This window comes from Rosa rugosa, chromosome 2 (genome assembly GCF_958449725.1).
Source record: "Rosa rugosa chromosome 2, drRosRugo1.1, whole genome shotgun sequence".
Classification (NCBI taxonomy): Eukaryota; Viridiplantae; Streptophyta; class Magnoliopsida; order Rosales; family Rosaceae; genus Rosa; species Rosa rugosa.
Genome location: NC_084821.1, coordinates 31,566,361 through 31,584,173, shown reverse-complemented (window position 1 = coordinate 31,584,173; position 17,813 = coordinate 31,566,361). Strand labels below are relative to the sequence as shown.

Sequence of the window (17,813 nt, the reverse complement as noted above, 5' to 3'; positions counted from 1 at the left end):
TCGACAGTGATATCATATGGCATTGGACCATTAAATGGACACTCTCACTACCCATAGCTAGTAAGGAAAATAGATTATGAATATTGATGGATTTAGGCTATGATTGGTAGTTGGCCTAGTTTACCGAGTATAGAAAACTGAGGTTTCAGTCACTGAGAAAGTTGAAAACCTTCCAGGTAAGGATCTCTAAGCTCAGACTTGGTGTCAGCATGTAATGCCCCGTACCTTAAAGTTTTTTTTACTAGTTACATTTTACCGTGGTTGACGGAAGAGTGACTTTTTCTTTAGTCCGGTAAATTAAGAAATTTATTTGAGAATATCGTAGTCTACGAAAAATCGAGTTCGTGGACATGTAGTTTGTTTGAATCGGAGTTTTATCAGGAAAGTTGGGGCTAGAAAGGAAAAGTTACTGTTCAAAGCTTGGTTATTTTTAAAAGGGGAGTTTCTAATTGAGGAAAGGAGGAAAACAAAAACAGAAAATAGGAGAGAGAAATCGGGAGAACCCGATTCCAACCCACCCCCCCCCCTCCTTTCTTTTGCCGTCCAACCCATCATCTTCTTCCGGCGATTTCTTCGCCGTCCGGCCACCCCAGGACAAACCGTTCGGCTTGGTGTGATCCTCTCCTCCTTCTCTACCTATTCATGTAAGTTTTTCCTCTTGGGTACCATGGATTCTTGAGATCTTCAAAATTTCAGAAATGGAAAAATTGGGTTTTTGCCTTGATCTTCGGTTTTCCGGCGGTTCCGGCCGGATTTCTTTGGGTTTTTGGTGGCTGGGACGATGCTAACCTTCATCCCTAACCCCTTGCAGCTTGTTTTGATCGGTGGAGGAAGATTTGAAGCTGTTTGAGACTGTGAACAGTACCGTGAACAGTAACCGTCGAATTCTTGGGTTCTTGTTTGATTTTTCTGGATATTCCTACTTGAATTTGGTTGTTGTTGCAGGTATAGAAATTGTTGGAATTAATCTTTGAGTTTTGTGTTAGACTTGAGGTTGTTGGGTATTGAGATTTCTTTGGAATTTGATGTTGATTATGGTTGTTTGATGAATATGCTTTATAAATGTTTTGGGTTAAGTCTCTTGGTAAAAGGCTATTGTTGAATTATTTTGTTGGGAGTTAGAGAGGAGATTGTGATTTGAAAAGGAAACATTAAGAGAGAATTTGGAGATTTTGGAAAGAGAATTATTTATAATTTGGTGGTTAGTTTTAGTTAAGAAATTGAAATTGTAAGGAATTCCGAAATTCGAGAGTTGAATCCTAAATTGAAGAATTGGTTATTAGACGAAATTTTGTGAATAACAAGCATTACTTTTCGAGGGAATGAGTTTTGATTCTTAGATTATTTTCTTATTAGGGTTAATTATATCATGCCCATTTACTACAGGATATACTGAGCCCTCGAGTGAGGAGGACACGGGCAGACAGCAGGATTAGCTGCGAGACTCACCTGTGAGTGGACTTTTATTTTATTTATATAATGCATGCAGCATGGTATTAAGTTTATAATGGATTACTATTTGTGTAAATGTGGTTTTCGTGGAAAGAAAAAGATTTTAAAGAATGGAGTTGGCAAGGAGGCTATTTTCGGCGCATGTGTATCTTACCTAGTCGGTAGTCCCCTCTAGGTAATAGTCTGGTCGGCAGTCCCCTCCAGATTATATCCCGGTCGGCAGTCCCCCCCGGTGAGTCATCTGGTCGGTAGTTCCCTCCAGATGAGGTAGTTAGTCGGCAGTCCCCTCTAACCACCGCCTCCTAAATCCGGTCGGCAGTCCCCTCCGATGCGTCATCTGGGCCGCAGTCCCCTCCAGTTGGCATGAGATGACTAGACAGCAGTCCTCTCTAGTTATCGAACGAGTTTTCTTGAAAAGGATATTTTAAAAAGGAATGAGTTGGAAATGTTTTGTAAATCTCGCTGCATGCCGGATTTTGTTAACGAGAAAATGGGGAAGCATTCAATTAATTGTTTCATAACTTATTTCAGTTTTGTCCACTCACTCTAACGGATTTTAAATGTTTTCCCCTGGGCCCTTTGGTTTCAAATGCCCAGATTTCAGTTTGGCCGAGATCGCGTCCAGGAACTTGAGGCACAGGAATCAGCGCTTTCGTTTTGACTGTAGGTTAATACTTAACCTACCTTGTATGATATCGGCTTAGTTATGTAGCACTGCTCTGATAACCTTTTCATTTGGTGAATGCTAATGCTTGAGAACTTGTTATCGTATTGATGTTAAGGTGGATTTCGTACTGTCTGAATGTAACTTATACACGTGGAATGTTAATTTTGAATTGTGTTTGTGAGTAGGAGCTTAATATTAATCATGTCCAGGTTTTGTGAACTAATTGGGTAGTCCATTTTAGGGGAGGTTCTGCCGATTTTTCGGTAGGATGTCACCTAACGTGGACCCCGCAGGCTCGTATCCGGGTTTCAGGGTGAAACTTGGGTCGGGTCCTGTCACAGCATACAACATATGATTTCTGAAAAATATGATGAATATTTTTGGTTGCCTTGATTTGAATCGTTTTTACAACGCGCGTATATATATTTAGTATATGTATGTTTCGTATCGTATTTTCAAACCTAGCATCGGTTGGGTCGGCCCCTATTGGGCTAGAGAGGACGAATTGCTCACCCCTACATTTCAAGTAATAAACAACCTACTGTGGAGGAGCTGGACCAGGAACTAGTTACGTGGCAGTGTTCGTGTTTTGGTGTTGTTTCCAAGAATCCTGTTTTCAACTTGGTATTTCCATTTCTCGATCGCATTTCCTACTTTCAATAAATGAGCTTTATCAGACTCTGAGAGGCTCACATACCTGGGGCGTGTCTTTTCTTTCGTTGTTGTATTTTGCATTCGAATTTCTAGACAATTTGTGTTGTCAGCCTTAAGGCGTCGCTTGACTTTTGTTTTCCCCTTACGACTTACAGCTACCTTCCGTCTTAAAATAAATGGGTTGTTTATTTATAAAGTGTTTAACGAAATTCAATTTCCTGAAATAAGGTTTCAAATTTTTTTTTAAATGCCTAGTGGCTTTGGGTTAGCGGGGTTTTCGGAATGTCCTTGTGACGTGACTATTTCTTGTTGGCTTAAAGTTACGGCGCTGTGGTATCCTGCATCTCGGGATTGAGAGGGGGCTAAATTTTAGGTTGCCAAATTCTTCCTCGAGTTCTTTTATATCATGCTAGGTAGTTTTCTGCCAGAAATATAAGTCGACTTTGGAGGCCTACAGTTCTCCCCTCGGGAAAGCACAAGCTCTGTGTCTAGTGTTTTCCTATATAAGGGTTTTTCATTTAGAGTCCTAAAACTTCCGGAATATTGATTGGAATGCTGGAGGGTCAAAACAGAAAAAATTATTGTAGATTGACTTTAGAAGACTCTTTTTACTGAAAATAAGGATTCAGGATGTATTGGAGCGTTATATGGAGTTGTTGGTTTTTTTGCATTTACGTTAGGCATTCGATAATTGTTTGCCAAAAGATTCTAAAAATAAATTTCTTCTAGATGAGGGTGTACCTTATGGAGTTGACATTAACACCAAAGGAATTGTTGATTTGTATGCTAACTTTGTCTAGGAGCCAGCAGTTGTAAAGGCTAGGTATATGCTTGTTATTTCAACAGCATAGATGTAGGAGGCATAGCCACATCATAGAGTGCCCTTGTGTCCCCCCCCCCCCCCCCCCCCCCTTTCTTTATAATGTCATTTGGCACGTGAAATAACCGTGTCTTTTACTGTAGATCAATGCTATAAATGCTGCTACTGCTTGCCTTGTTTTTAAGTGTTGACGAGACAGTGAAAAATTCAAAGGTATGCGGGTTCTATTTACTGTTTCTAGGTGATTATGTTTAGTCAAAATTTCATATTTCCTTGATAGTAGCTTGGTCATCCATGGTCATCATGTCAATAAAATTGTATCCTCTGCATTTGGTTTGAAGGAGAATAGTTTCATTTTTTTTTTAATTATAATTTAGAATGGACTCAGGATTCTTGAACTTCTGCTGTATTGAGCCATTGAGATATTGGCTAATGAATTTGATACTTACAAATAACATATAATTTAGGAACTGAAATTTACACTCCTTATTTACTTCACTTTTGTCTTTAGTTGTAATTTAACTTTTGTATCTTTATAAGAACTACAACAGAACTACAACAAAAGATAGAAAGAGAGAGTGGAATGTAAAATGTGGAGTGTGGATTTCACTCCGCATAATTTAACTTTATATCTTTATATTCTTATATAAAACAAGTCAGTTGTTTAATGCTTAATGTCACTTGAATGCAGTCTGAGAGTGCCCAGGGAGATGCTGCTACTAGTGCCATGGGAGGTAGAGGGTGTGGAGGAGCTGCTTTTCGTGGCCGTGGAATGAGAAGACGATAGTTGTAAGATCCAGACAGCAGGGGCAAATCCAGGATTTCAAGCTCAGTGGGCTTGAACTTCTTAACAAAGGAAAAAAAAGAAGTAGAAACTCAAATGCATATACACCTAGTCAGAAGGAGGGGGGGGGGGGGGGGGGGGGACATAATGAGCCTTATCCCTCAAATGCATATACAAAATTAAAGAACAAACTCAACAATAAAATAAACACGCAATGCAATATAATACAAGAGCATAAATTAACTAAATCTAACTCTACGAGTACATGAAGCTTCAAACTCTTTAATCACCGACTCATTGTCAATGCCATCATGCCAATACAATTATCAAAATAGCAAGATTTAATTACGGTATTACCTTTATTTTTCTTCAAGCTTTCTCAAAGGAATTGTGGCCCACTGCTTCTGAGGGCTTCTAGACACTAACCTCAGTAACCTGAAATGCGGGAATGTTGAATTAATTACCCAGGAAAGCTTTCAACTTTCAAGATTCTAACTTCCGCAAGCTTCTTCTAGTAAAATGGTTCGAAAGCTAATGATAATTTGTTGCTGGGTAAAATGTTCATTAATTTCCTTGAGAAGTGCATTAATAGTGTGATACCCCGGAAATTCGTAATTATTTTCCGAGGATTTTCCGGAATTAATTTTATGGTTATTGGACGGTTTAGTGGCTCGTGGACGGAGCGGAAGTGTTTCAGATGAATTTTTATTCTAAAAGTGTGGATTTAAGGGGGGGGGGGGGTTCAAGGTTGACTTTTGTTACGTTAAGATTCTCCGAAAACTTCCTTCATGAAATGTTGTAGAGCGCGTCAATACGAGTTCGTGGACATGTGGAACGCGTCAATCGGAGTTCGTATGAGGAAGTTGTGGCTTTCGGAAAAAGTTTCCGTTTTAGTATAAATAGGAATTTTCCGAAAATATTTTCATAATTCCAAATTGCCATTTCCGAAAACTCTCTTCCTCTCTCTTTTCTCTCGACTGATACCTTGGGTATCAAAGAAATCCATCTGACCCGACCCGGACCCGGTGTTCCGACCCGAATTTTCCTGCAATCTATGGCGGCGAAACTCTCCAGATCAGTTGGCCTCCTTGCTCCGGTCGTCCCTCTGGCATCCTCTAGAGGCGATTCTCGGTGGTGGCGGCAATAGAAGGCGACGAAAATCTGTGTATTCGGACCCGATCAGTTCTCTGATCTCCGACGTCGGCAAAGCTTCAAACCGGGCTTGGGGAGCTCAAAGCAGCCTCCTGGATCGATCTGTTTGGATCGATTCACGTGAAACTTGATTCAACTCGGATTGAACAGTAATCCACAGCTTGCGAGGTAGTTTTCGACCCTTTATGCTTAGATTTTGACTTTGTGCTAGTTATGAAAATGGATAAGCATGCTGAGATGAACATCTTTGATGTTGGAAGTTTTGGGAAATATTGAGTTTTGGCTGGCGGCCGCCTGTGGTGGCGTTCTGGCAGCGTTCCGACCATATTAGGAACTGTTTCTGGAATTATATATCTTCTACTCGTCGATACGAGCGCTTCGATATATAATACGCAATTTTTGGAGTTTGTATGGATTTGTTATGATTTTTACGGTTTCGGACCGTTCGATTGATTCGATTCGTGAGGATTTGAGCGTTCGATCGACTTGTGGTTTTGTCACATCGATCGTAGAAGTATTCCGGAGACATTGGGTGGTCTCAGATGTGGTTTCACCTCGATTGGCTCCACTTTGGGGATTTTAGTTCGATTTGGGGATTTGAACCTTATTTAATTGTGATTCGTTGACTGAATCAAGGCTGTACTTCCTTAGGTGCTTGACAGAGGGCGTTCTGTAAGTAGTCTAGTGGTGTGAAGACGAAGCAGGAATTTTGAGGTGAGTAATCTCACAAGGTTCATTTATGAACGGAATTACCTTTATTGTTTTGGCGTTATTTGTTTAACTGCAAACTATAGTTGGTATTGGTAGGCATTCCTGAGTGAATGACTACGTATATATATATATGTATATTTACGTAAAGTATATATATATTCTTGTGAATGATGTGTGATGGAATAATATGCATGATTGTGTTCATATTATTGTTGAAGGCAACTTTTCGGGAAACAATATTGTGGAAAAAGATGTTTTCTATTGTTTGAAAAGTACCGATGTTTGATTCTAAGACCAGACTGGGTCTGAAAATCATATGTCACAGATGGTGACCAACGGTTGGTTCTAAGACCAGACGGGGTCTGAAAACTAAGAGTCACAGATGGTGACCGATGTTTGATTCTAAGACCAGACGGGGTCTGAAAATCATATGTCACAGATGGTGACAGGTCGCAGATGGTGACCAACAGTTGGTTCTAAGACCAGACGGGGTCTGAAAACTAAGAGTCACATATGGTGACAGGTCGCAGATGGTGACCGATGTTTGATTCTAAGACCAGACGGGGTCTGAAAACCAAGAGTCACAGATGGTGACAAGTCGTAAATGGTGACCAAGGCAAGAAATAGGGAATCATAAGTATGGGGGTAACAGTCGCGGTTGCTGGAGACTCATAATTAAGTATGTAGCTTGAAAGAGAGTCTCGAGAGTATTCTCTCTTTTATTGTCTAGATGAGACTTGATTTGCTTATTGATGGTTAAGTTAGCAAATAGAACATTGTCACAGAGATGACTTAAGTTGTCCCTTCGGTGGAAAGGACATGGAATGTTAGAAGGAATCATAGTTGCATTGTTTCCATAAGCTGATTTGTGTGAGTTGTTTATTGATGTTCATGAGTTACTCATACGAGCTTTCACAAGCTTACTGGGTTTGTTGTGTGGCAACCCGGTGAACCATTCAAACGGTGTACGGGTTAATCCTGCAGGTTAGGATAATCGGGGCTGAAGCTGAGGTAGCTTGTTGGCAGCAGAACGGGTGGGAAGCAAATTTTGTTGGCTTTGCCATTGTTATGACTTCCGCTATGTAGTAAGCTTTGAGGAGCATTTACGTTTTATTTTGTGATGGCAATTTAATTCGTAAGCTTATGTAATATATGACTCTGTGGAGCGGGTCAATATTGGAATTGTGGGTTCAGGGCATCAATATGTACTTGGTTTAAAGGGAAGATGTCTCAATGTATTTTGTATGGATGGCTGAACGATCACGCATGTATAATTATGGGATTATATATCGATTTTTATTTGTGTTAAAAATCAGGGGCGTGACAAATAGATATGTCAGTCCCTAAAAACCACATACCAAATTTAAAGCTGAAGAAAACTTAGCTTCAAGAAATAGCAGAGTTTGACATACCTTGCAACTGAAACTGCAATTGGTGAATCGGTGGAGTGACCGAGTGAGTTGGCAACTGATACAAACAATCAATCGGTTAGGGCTGGGCACGGTTCGGTACCAGAGCCGCAGGCCCAAACCATGTACCATACCGGCCACTGAAGTCGGTATACCAACATGTCGGTATACCGAGACACTTGGTTGGTATCGGTTGGTTGGGCCTCCAACTGAGTTTATGATTGGACCAAAATTCCAATGTGACCTATCTGTAATTTTAAAAAGCCCAGACCAATAAGTAAATGAAAAAAAACAAAAAAATAAGTATATAACTCTCATTCATGATACATCAACTTCATTGCTTCATTTCATCACTTAATTGTTCATACTTCATACTTCATACAAATTCAGAAATTCCAATTCATAGTTCATAAAATCACTGAACTGAAAATTCATACAAATGTACAATAATCTGAATAACTAAACTGAAAGTTCATATGAAGAAACAAGAGAATTAAACAAAACAACAAATAGACAGTAGCAGTTGAACCAAAAATTTGCAATGCTGCCAATCTGCAATGTTGCCAAACACATCAAATTTGGTGCCAATGAAGCTCAGTAATGAACCAAAAATCTAATAACACTTAAGAGAAGACTGCATCACTTATAAGTTATAATCTCGACCATTAGGTTTGAAGCAAGTCAAACAACTAATTTAACTTCACAAATATCTAAAAGCAAAGACCGAAACAAAAAACAAAGCCCAGAATTAGTTAATCACCAAAACCTGAAAACCTAGAACATCACATAATTGAGAGACCGAGATCGATTCCAACAAAAAAACAAAGTAATGGGTTCAAAACTCACAGATAAAATTTTCACTTGAAAGAGACCGATTCGATTTCACTTGAGATTAATGGAAACACTGCAACAGAGATCGATTCCACTTGAGATTCAACAGCAGCAAGATGCAAAACAGCAAAAACATTAGAAATCACTCAACTTAGAATATGAATTGAATGAATCCAAGAGCTTCTAACTAAAATTAAAACAAAAATTAACCAAAAGGGAAGACTCACCGGCTGTAGACACGATTCGAATGAACAGATTAACACTTTCTGGGTTTAATTCTTGGATAGTTCGGGCTTCGAAGGAGAGATCGAGTTGACGAGAGGTGGAGAGGGTTTGAGTCTGAGAGAGATTCCAGACGGCTTGGTTTGAGGGACTGAATGATGTTTCTGAATTCTATCCTTAGGGTTTGGAAAGTTTAAGTTTAATCAAACGGTTATAATTTAATATGCAATAAAACTATTAATAATCAACGGTTCAGATCAATAGATACAAAAAATATATAAATAAATAAATAATATATTTTAAATACGGTTCGGTATGGTATACCGTATTTTTCTAAAAATCAAAACCAATACCATATTGTCATCTCTCTCTCGGTTCGGTACTACCGTACCAATAGTTTGGTTACCGAAAATATCGGTTACCAACTTCTTTGGCTCGGCTCGAACTCAGCTGGTTGGTTTGTCTCGGCTGAAAATGCCAGCCCTAATTAAATGCCATCATGCCAATACAATTATCAAAATATCAAGATTTAATTACGGTATTACCTTTATTTTTTTTCAAGCTTTCCCAAAGGAATTATGGCCCACTGCTTTTGAGGGCTTCTAGACACTAACCTCAGTAACCTGAAATGCGGGTATGTTGAATTAACTGGGAAAGCTTTCAACTTTCAAGGTTTTAACTTCCGCAAGCTTCTTCTAGTAAAATGGTTCGAAAGCTGATGATAATTTGTTGCTGGGTAAAATGTTCATTAATTTCCTTGAGAAGTGCAGTAATAGATATGCCAGTCACTAAAAACCACAGACCAAATTTAAAGCTGAAGAAAACTTAGCTTCAAGAAATAGCAGAATTTGACATACCTTGCAATTGAAAACTGCAATTGGTGAATCGGTGGAGTGACCGAGTGAGTCGGCAACTGATACAAACAATCAATCGGTGAATCAGTGGAGCAAGTCGCTGAAGAACTGATCAATTGAAGAAGAAGAATAAGGCAGCAACAAAGCAACTGATCAAGAATAAGTGAAGATCAAGAACTGAAGATTAGAAACTCAGATTAAGAAGAAGAAGAGGAGGAGTCGAGGAGGAGAAGAAGATGGAGAGGGAGAGAGAGATACCTGGAGCTCGGAGACGGAGATTCGGAGACCGGAGACGGAGAGAAAGTCATAAACAGCGCTGCTGCCTGCTAGGTTGTAGCCTTGCAGGTTGATGTGTTCGGAAGTGCTCCGCAAGGCTACAACCTAGCAGGTTGCTGTGTTCAAAAGTGCTCCAACCCCGAGTTCGGCAGTGGGGCTTGAAAGGAGCGGAGTATCCCAGAAAAAACATAAATAAATAAATAAATAAATAAACCTATAAACCTAATTTTTTAAAATTTTGGGCCCAAAAAGCCCGGTGGGGCTTGAGCCCAACCTAGTTTGTAGCTGGATCCGCCCCTGCCAAGCATGCCGGGTTTTATACAGTTTTGTCATCGTCATTGATGGTGTGCTTTGGAGTTGTACTTGCATTTGAATCAACTGATATTGGGGAATGTAACTTGCATACATGAATGATTTCTCTTTCTCATAGCATGTTATGTTAGGTAGCAGCAATGTACGTGTAGTTTGAACCAACTTTGAGTTGAGATCTTTCCTAGTGGTTTTGTATGAACATTTTCCCATCCATTCTCTCCTTGTTTTGTTGATTAATGGTGAGAATTGTTGCACATGTGGTCGCTTCTTTCATTGAATCTGTAGTCTTGGATTTTAAGTTCGTGCTGCATGGTCATTCTTGTCTAGGGTTTGTTTTTATCTCCTAGTTTTGAAATCCGAATTGGACTGTGTCTCAAAAGTCATAATCAAAATCCTAACAAACAGCACGACTAACATGCACAAGTCATATGCATCTAGGTGTTGAATAGCATTGAACCTCGCTGTAGGTTGTAGCTGTCTCATCATTTTCATGCGAGTGCATCATATTGTTGGCTATCATCTCAGTTACTGTAGCTCATTGCAATTGTCTAATGAGATGAGTTTTGCTCCACTTGGCTGGGAAATATTGCAGATTCTTGAAGAGACTGTACTTACATGAGCATTTGCCAAGCATAATTAGCTAGAATAAGCCACGCTCATACTGCCGCCAGCGGTACCAACTACCACCAACGGTGTGACCTACGGAAACACAGCCAAGCAGGCTACCGCCTGAGCCCCGGCTCACTCCCAGATCACTGCTGACGCGCTACCACGCGCCGCGCCAAGATAACATTAGAAGCTCCAAAAGCTGGGAACTGAAGCATGTCAGTCTCACATCGAAAACAAGGAAGAGGTCAGCCTCTTCCCAACCTATAAAAGGTTCTCTCATCTCTCCTCATTAATTACGCATTTACTACTTACCTACTGTTACGTTGTCAACATAAATACATTGACTAACTTAGGCATCAGAGAAGAGAAGACCGCCCAGCGCGGTCTCTCTTTGATGTCTCTTTGTATTTTACTTGACAGGTAGCGGAAGTCTCAATCATATCGCAAGTAGCGGTCCGCCCATCGGACCAGCGTTAACCAAAGTTCAGCTACCGCTGAACTTTAGACATTAACAGAAACATACTCGAGGAAAGCAAGAAAAGAAAAATTGTCCAGAAAATGTTGAAGGCTGGAAGATCAAACCAATATGAAAGATTAACAAGATTGGGTTGTTGTTTTCCGTCTTATTTTGTCCATTTGAGGCTGCGAACTGCAAATAATAGTTTTTGACTTTTTGTAGGTGTCAACCAGCGTTAACCAAAGTTCAGCTACCGCTGAACTTTAGACATTAACAGAAACATACTCGAGGAAAGCAAGAAAAGAAAAATTGTCCAGAAAATGTTGAAGGCTGGAAGATCAAACCAATATGAAAGATTAACAAGATTGGGTTGTTGTTTTCCGTCTTATTTTGTCCATTTGAGGCTGCGAACTGCAAATAATAGTTTTTGACTTTTTGTAGGTGTCAACCTGCGATGTACATAGACCTCGGTTATCTTCAAGTTTCAAAAGTGTACGTCAAACTATAGTCAATTGAGCCACGAGCCACGAGCCATTCTCGGCTCCCCAAGATCATAATGCTCCAAAATGTCAGCAACACTATTGTATTGGACCTGCATAAATGAGAGAGCCGCCCATCTCCCGCCCCTTGTGTGCAGTCGTTCTTTCCCTGACTGACTCTGAATTTTCCACGCTCAAGATATAAGTTGAATGCCAGAGTCAAGTCCAATAACCAATAATCAGAGTTGAGTGGGACCAACTGTTTGTAAAAAATATATATTTTCTGCCACAATCAATTGAGTACCTATTTCTCTTCTTCATTCAACGGTTCATATATTCTTCCATTGACTAAATTAAGCCTCTTCTGCAGTTTCTTCTCTCTCTCTCTCTCTCTCTCTATCTCTCTACCCCAAATGGACCCATATCCAGATTGCCCTCCTCTTCCTTCTTTGACATTTCCTAATTTCCAATTGATTTTGGGACTTGTTTCATTTCTGGCATATATATACCCAACAAGACTTGGTCATGTCTCTGTTTCTCCTCTCTCCTTTTGCTTTTGCCATTACATGTGATCAGATCAGTTAGAGGTGTAGTTGCCAGGGAAAGCATTATGGGGAACTTGTGCTTTAAACCAGCAAAGTGTGCTCATGCTTCTTCCAACAACTTCCCTGTCCCTCCTGGTTCGTACTTACTATTTTCTTCTTTCTTCTGAATTAATTAATCACACCGTGGACTCTGTATTGCTATGTAATTTATTAGATTATGACATTATATTACATGATATATGATTACGTTCCTTATCTTTTAATTTCATTCAGAATACATGAAATTTCAGACCCCAAAAGCTATATACATATACATATTTTAAATTTGTTGGTGTTTTCATGTTGGTAGTAGATTATCTATTCCCTTTTCCAATATAAAGTACATGTGAGTTTATAAATAACATTAAACTTGACTGTCCCAGGAACACAGTCATCCTTCTGAAGCTATCAGCATACCATATTCCAGCACTATGATAGATGGTTTCTTGAGTTCATGATAATGTGGTAGAACCTAATTTTTTTTTTTTTTTTTTTTGTGTTAACATTTATCAACTTACAGTTTCTCCTGTAGATATAAGACGTTGGATGACCTCATCCTTAAATTGAGGGGGCGTAAATCTTACGTTGCCAAATTCTTCCTCGAGTTCTTTTATTTCATGCTAGGCAGTTTTCTGCCAGAAATATAAATCGACTTTGGAGGCCTACAGTTCTCACCTCGGGAGAGCATAAGTTCTGAAATTTTGTGGCATTGTAGTTGTATATGTCTAGTGTTTTCCTGTATAAGGATTTTTCATTTGGAGTCCTAAAACTTCTGGAATATTGGTTGGAATGCTGGAGGGTCAGAACAGAAAAAAATTACTGTAGATTAACTTTGGAAGACTATAGCTCCTAAACCAGTTGGAATATGGTGCTGAAAATTTGCAGAAATGTAGGTCTAAGTGTCTCACATATGCCTGAGAAACAGTTTTTAATTTTCTGCCCTGTAGCTTCCACAATGGCAAGGGTACACCAATATCAGAATCAGCTTACAGCAGAATCTGCATAATAGAACAGTGAATTTGCAGGCCTATAGTTTTTTACTCAGGTTTGATTGGAATGTGATATTTTATGGGAAGAAAGGGGAAATGTGTCTAGTTTCTGTTTCAGGTGGTTTCATCCTTTTTAATCTTCTGGATTTAGAGAAATAGCAGTTTGAGTGACTATAGGTCTGTAACAGTTTGCAGAACAGTTTAGCAAGTTTGACAAACTACCGTTTTCAATTCAGTGGAAATTGGGTGGCCTACTTTATATGGATGGAAACCTCTCCAAGTCTACTTTTCATTTTAAGTGGAAGAATCACTCCATTCAGACTTTTTTTATCTTGGGTTGTGAGCATTTGAAGAATGAATGGTCAATGCTGAAATTTCTGATCTGATTGTTTCTTGTTAGCATGAAATTTCTTTTCAAAAAAATTGGGGTGGACTGCAGCTCAACCAAGCCCCACCCTAGATTTATTTGAACTACTTTCCAAATCCTGATTCCACTCGTATTCTTCATCATTTCTTCCAGCCTAGATTTGGTTGATATTTTCCAGAAAGGCAATAGTCTAATAAGGGAAGGCCTAATGATCTTAATATAGTTTTCCAAGACGTGTAATTGTATGCTTTCTAAGCTAGCTCCTCCACTAGACCTAATCGATGTTTCGGTCCATTCTTTAGTTTCAGTTACTGCATAAATTAATTCTGCAAATGGTTCGGAGGATGAAGGAGATGACATCTGAAAATATTTGAAATAATTATGTGTTCATGCTTAAGTTATAAGTCTGCTTTGCTATATATATGTGGTTATAGTATATATCTTTTTCTTTAACACAACATATTGTCTCTTTCTCCTTTAGGAGGTACAAAGTACAATGGGAAGGAACAGCAGGATTTAGCATCCTCCAACCAGGACATACCATTGGGTGGTCCCAATCCTAAAGCTCTAATAGCACCCAATGCAGCTGATACATGTGTTCCTAGCACCCTTAAGTCCTTTAGTTTCATTGATCTCAAGAATGCTACTAGGAACTTCCGCCCAGATAGTCTGCTTGGAGAGGGAGGGTTTGGGTGGGTCTTCAAAGGCTGGATTGATGCAAACACCTTAGCTCCCACTAGACCAGGAACTGGCTTGGTGGTGGCTATCAAGAGGCTCAAGCGAGAAAGCTTTCAAGGTCACAAGGAATGGCTTGTATGTACAATCTGGATGCACCCTTGCTTTTCTTAGATATTTTGACCATTTACTGCTATTCCTAATCTTGGTTAATTAAATCAGTTCTACACTTGGCAGGCAGAAGTGAACTATCTTGGTCAGCTTCACCATGAAAATCTTGTTAAACTCATAGGGTATTGCTCAGAATCTGACAATAGACTTCTTGTTTACGAGTTTATGCCCAAGGGAAGTTTGGAGAATCATTTGTTTAGGAGTGAGTAACTTAACCTCTTACTGTAGTTGTTTTGATAATTTATGGTATTTCTTCTTGTCAGTTTTTCTTGATTATTGAACATATAGATATATATCATCCTGGTTTGACTGCTCTAATCCTTCTAACTAAATAATAAAATATGTTACCTGAAAATTTTATGCTGTTGATTCTCGATCATTACCTGCATAGAGTGAATGCTAGAAATCTTGTACTCCTTCAAACTAGACGCCCGCCCTATATTCTGTCATGAAAACTCAAGTGTTTAGCTATTTTTTTAATTACATGCATACCTAGCTATGTGAAGTCAGTATAACCGAAAAGACAAAACGCTTGACCTCGATAGCCTACAGAAAAGATCCAGTTTCAAGTAAAAGGAGTAATCGAGAATCTCAAACTATCTCAAATTGAAAATTTTCTTTCACGATTTTTTTTGTATTTTATCGAGAAATCAAAGAATATTATTTCATCGAAGAAAATAAGTTTGTCCCAATTTGACTATTTCTCTAGATAGGAAGCTGCCGGCGTACATACGGCCAATCCATTCTAACATTAGCACATCTTCTACTCCTTTTACTTGAAACTGGATTTTCTGCCTATTTAAGGGACAGTTGTCAAGAAAAAAGGAATTTATTCCTAGGAAGTACCTGAACCATTATTATTTTTTCCTGTCTATTTGTCTAGATAGGAAGCTGCCGGCGTACATACTGCCAATCCATTATAACATTAGCACATCTTCTACTCCTTTTACTTGAAACTGGATTTTCTGTCTATTTAAGGGGACAGTTGTCAAGAAAAAAAAAGGAATTTATTCCTACGAAGTACCTGAACCATTATTATTTTTTCTGTGTTGTTGTGCAGAAGGTGTACAGCCTATACCATGGGCTATGCGGATGAATATTGCAATTGATGTTGCAAGGGGGTTGTCCTTTTTACATAGTTTAGATGCTAATGTTATCTACCGTGACTTGAAGGCTTCCAACATTCTACTTGATTCAGTATGTTTCCTTAATCATTAACTAAGCTCTCATTAATTTGTGGATGACACCAAGCCCATGCTCAACTATAATCTATATAAACAAGCCTGGTGATTGAGTTTAGTTTAAAGTAATTAATTTATGCAGGATTTCAGTGCAAAGCTATCAGATTTTGGTTTAGCAAGGGACGGTCCTACTGGAGACAACACTCATGTTTCAACCAGAGTCGTGGGAACTAGAGGCTATGCTGCACCAGAATATGTTGCTACAGGTGACTGTACCTTTCAATTGCATCCTTAACATTTTTAATTGATAATCCTGGAAGAGGGAAACATTAATTCAATTGATATAAATCCACATAGATAATTACCTTATATTCTATCATTCTATGTCTTTGGAGGGAAAGTCCCGATAATGATAAGGATCATACATCTGGTTAAAGCATATTGCTTGACTTATTCATTTCCATCAAAACTTAAAGGAACTTATTTAATGTGTAACATCATATCCAAGGCAAATATATTGAAATTTTTACAAGCGTCTGTCTTTCCCACTTATTCAAAACACATGTAAAATACCAGTTACCTTCCTCACTTATTCTGATGGTTTAACTTCTATGTGGTAAAGTACTTGTTATCCAGATAAGTGGAAGTTTAATCCATTCTATTCAGTAAAAGAAATTCTTTTGTTCTTATTCAGTTTGATTTCAATCCTTCTTTCTAGACCAGTAAAAGCGGTTCGAGTTTATATATGTATTTTGTTAATCAAGTCCTTTTTATCCCGACATCGGTTTTGTTTGTCTACGTTTTTACAATTTTTAATATTGGATCAGTTTTCCGATTTGTTTTTTGTCCTCTGATACCATACATTGATAGCTAAGTCAACCATTATGCCAGATATGTACTGTATAGCTGCTCCTTTATGGTAAAAACCAGTGAATAATCATTTTAATGACCCTCTGAGCTGTTTCATTCATTCTTCTGGCTTTGTCCAATGGTTGTTGCAAGGGTGACTAACTATAAAAGTAAGAATCAACAAAAAGGCTTCTATAAAGTGAAAAAGAAAAAAAAAAAAAAACTTCTAAAATAGAAACCTTCTTTCATTGGCAAAAAGATGCACAACATCTAGTCAAGTTATTTATGCATAATGTATTGACTAAATTGCTTTCTTTATTTAATGGTTTAAAATGAGCAGGTCACTTGACACCAAAGAGTGATGTGTACAGCTTCGGTGTCGTTCTGTTAGAGCTACTATCAGGAAGACGAGCAATGGATGATGAGAGAGCTGGGAGTGTGGAGGAAACACTGGTGGATTGGGCAAAGCCATTTTTGATTGATAGTAAACGAGTTCTGAGAATCATGGACACAAGGTTGGGGGGTCAATATCCGAAGAAAGCCGCCCAAGCTGCAGCTGCACTTGCTTTGCAGTGTCTTCATACAGATCCAAAGAATAGGCCACTCATGATCGATGTTCTAGCCACATTGGAACGACTCCACTCAAAGGAGATAGTGCGGACTCAACAACCTAAACTAACCCCTCATGGGGTTAAGCATTCGAACCATCTCACAAGATAATGAGTTCAAATTAAAACTTCGAATGAATTGTATGTGGTTTCCTAGTACTTGGTATAATAGACGTAGCAGAAGATGTGTTTTTTAGTGCTTGGGTATACAAAAAAGAATGAAAAATGGGGAAGACATATTAGTCATACATGTTGGTCTTGAAATTGTACAATGTATCAGTTTAACTTTGGTTGATGTAGACTGTAGAGATTGTAAGTGTTTTTTTTTTTTGGTAAATAAAAGGAACCAAAGAAAAGAAAAGAAAAATGATTGACATGGGGATTCCATGGCTCCTGTTTCACTTGGAGTAATAACAGGGTGAAGGAAAGATTGGATAGGGGGTTCTGCAATTGTGCTTGGAGATCCTTATTTGATGAAGCATTTATCCGGCATGTGGTGACCCGAGAGGGGGGTCCCACAGCGCCGCGACTCCGAGCCAATGAGGAATCGACATGTCACGAATGGCATCTCGATAGCTCATCAACCCGAAACCGCAAGGCCTTTTGAGTTTAGGTTGTTGGTTTACAAAATACTTTCTTGGACAAAAGTCACAAAACATTCTAGCAACCGAACAACATATTTTCGCAAGCGGGATTTAAA

The 17,813-nt window shown here is 38.9% G+C and overlaps 1 protein-coding gene and 1 long non-coding RNA gene across 5 annotated transcripts; both read left to right on the top strand.

Moving 5' to 3' along the window:
* Positions 1 to 519: 519 nt before the first annotated feature.
* LOC133732949 (uncharacterized) lies at positions 520 to 2,298 on the top strand. The gene is made up of 4 exons (XR_009857406.1): positions 520 to 644; positions 812 to 945; positions 1,387 to 1,451; positions 2,050 to 2,298. It is a non-coding gene; the product is annotated as an uncharacterized LOC133732949 (long non-coding RNA).
* A 9,716-nt stretch (positions 2,299 to 12,014) lies between these two features.
* LOC133731866 (probable serine/threonine-protein kinase PBL18) lies at positions 12,015 to 17,495 on the top strand. 4 transcript variants are annotated; one of them, XM_062159299.1, is made up of 6 exons: positions 12,015 to 12,369; positions 14,111 to 14,442; positions 14,527 to 14,677; positions 15,539 to 15,672; positions 15,799 to 15,922; positions 16,846 to 17,495. In XM_062159299.1, the coding sequence occupies exons 1-6, from the start codon at positions 12,300 to 12,302 to the stop codon at positions 17,223 to 17,225; spliced, it is 1,191 nt and encodes a 396-aa protein (XP_062015283.1). In that variant the 5' UTR covers positions 12,015 to 12,299; the 3' UTR covers positions 17,226 to 17,495. The 4 variants fall into 4 exon arrangements, with proteins under 4 accessions (XP_062015283.1, XP_062015285.1, XP_062015282.1 ...); XM_062159301.1 differs by having other exon boundaries at positions 12,019 to 12,369; positions 14,542 to 14,677; XM_062159298.1 differs by having other exon boundaries at positions 12,019 to 12,369; positions 15,536 to 15,672.
* The last annotated feature ends 318 nt before the right edge of the window (positions 17,496 to 17,813 follow it).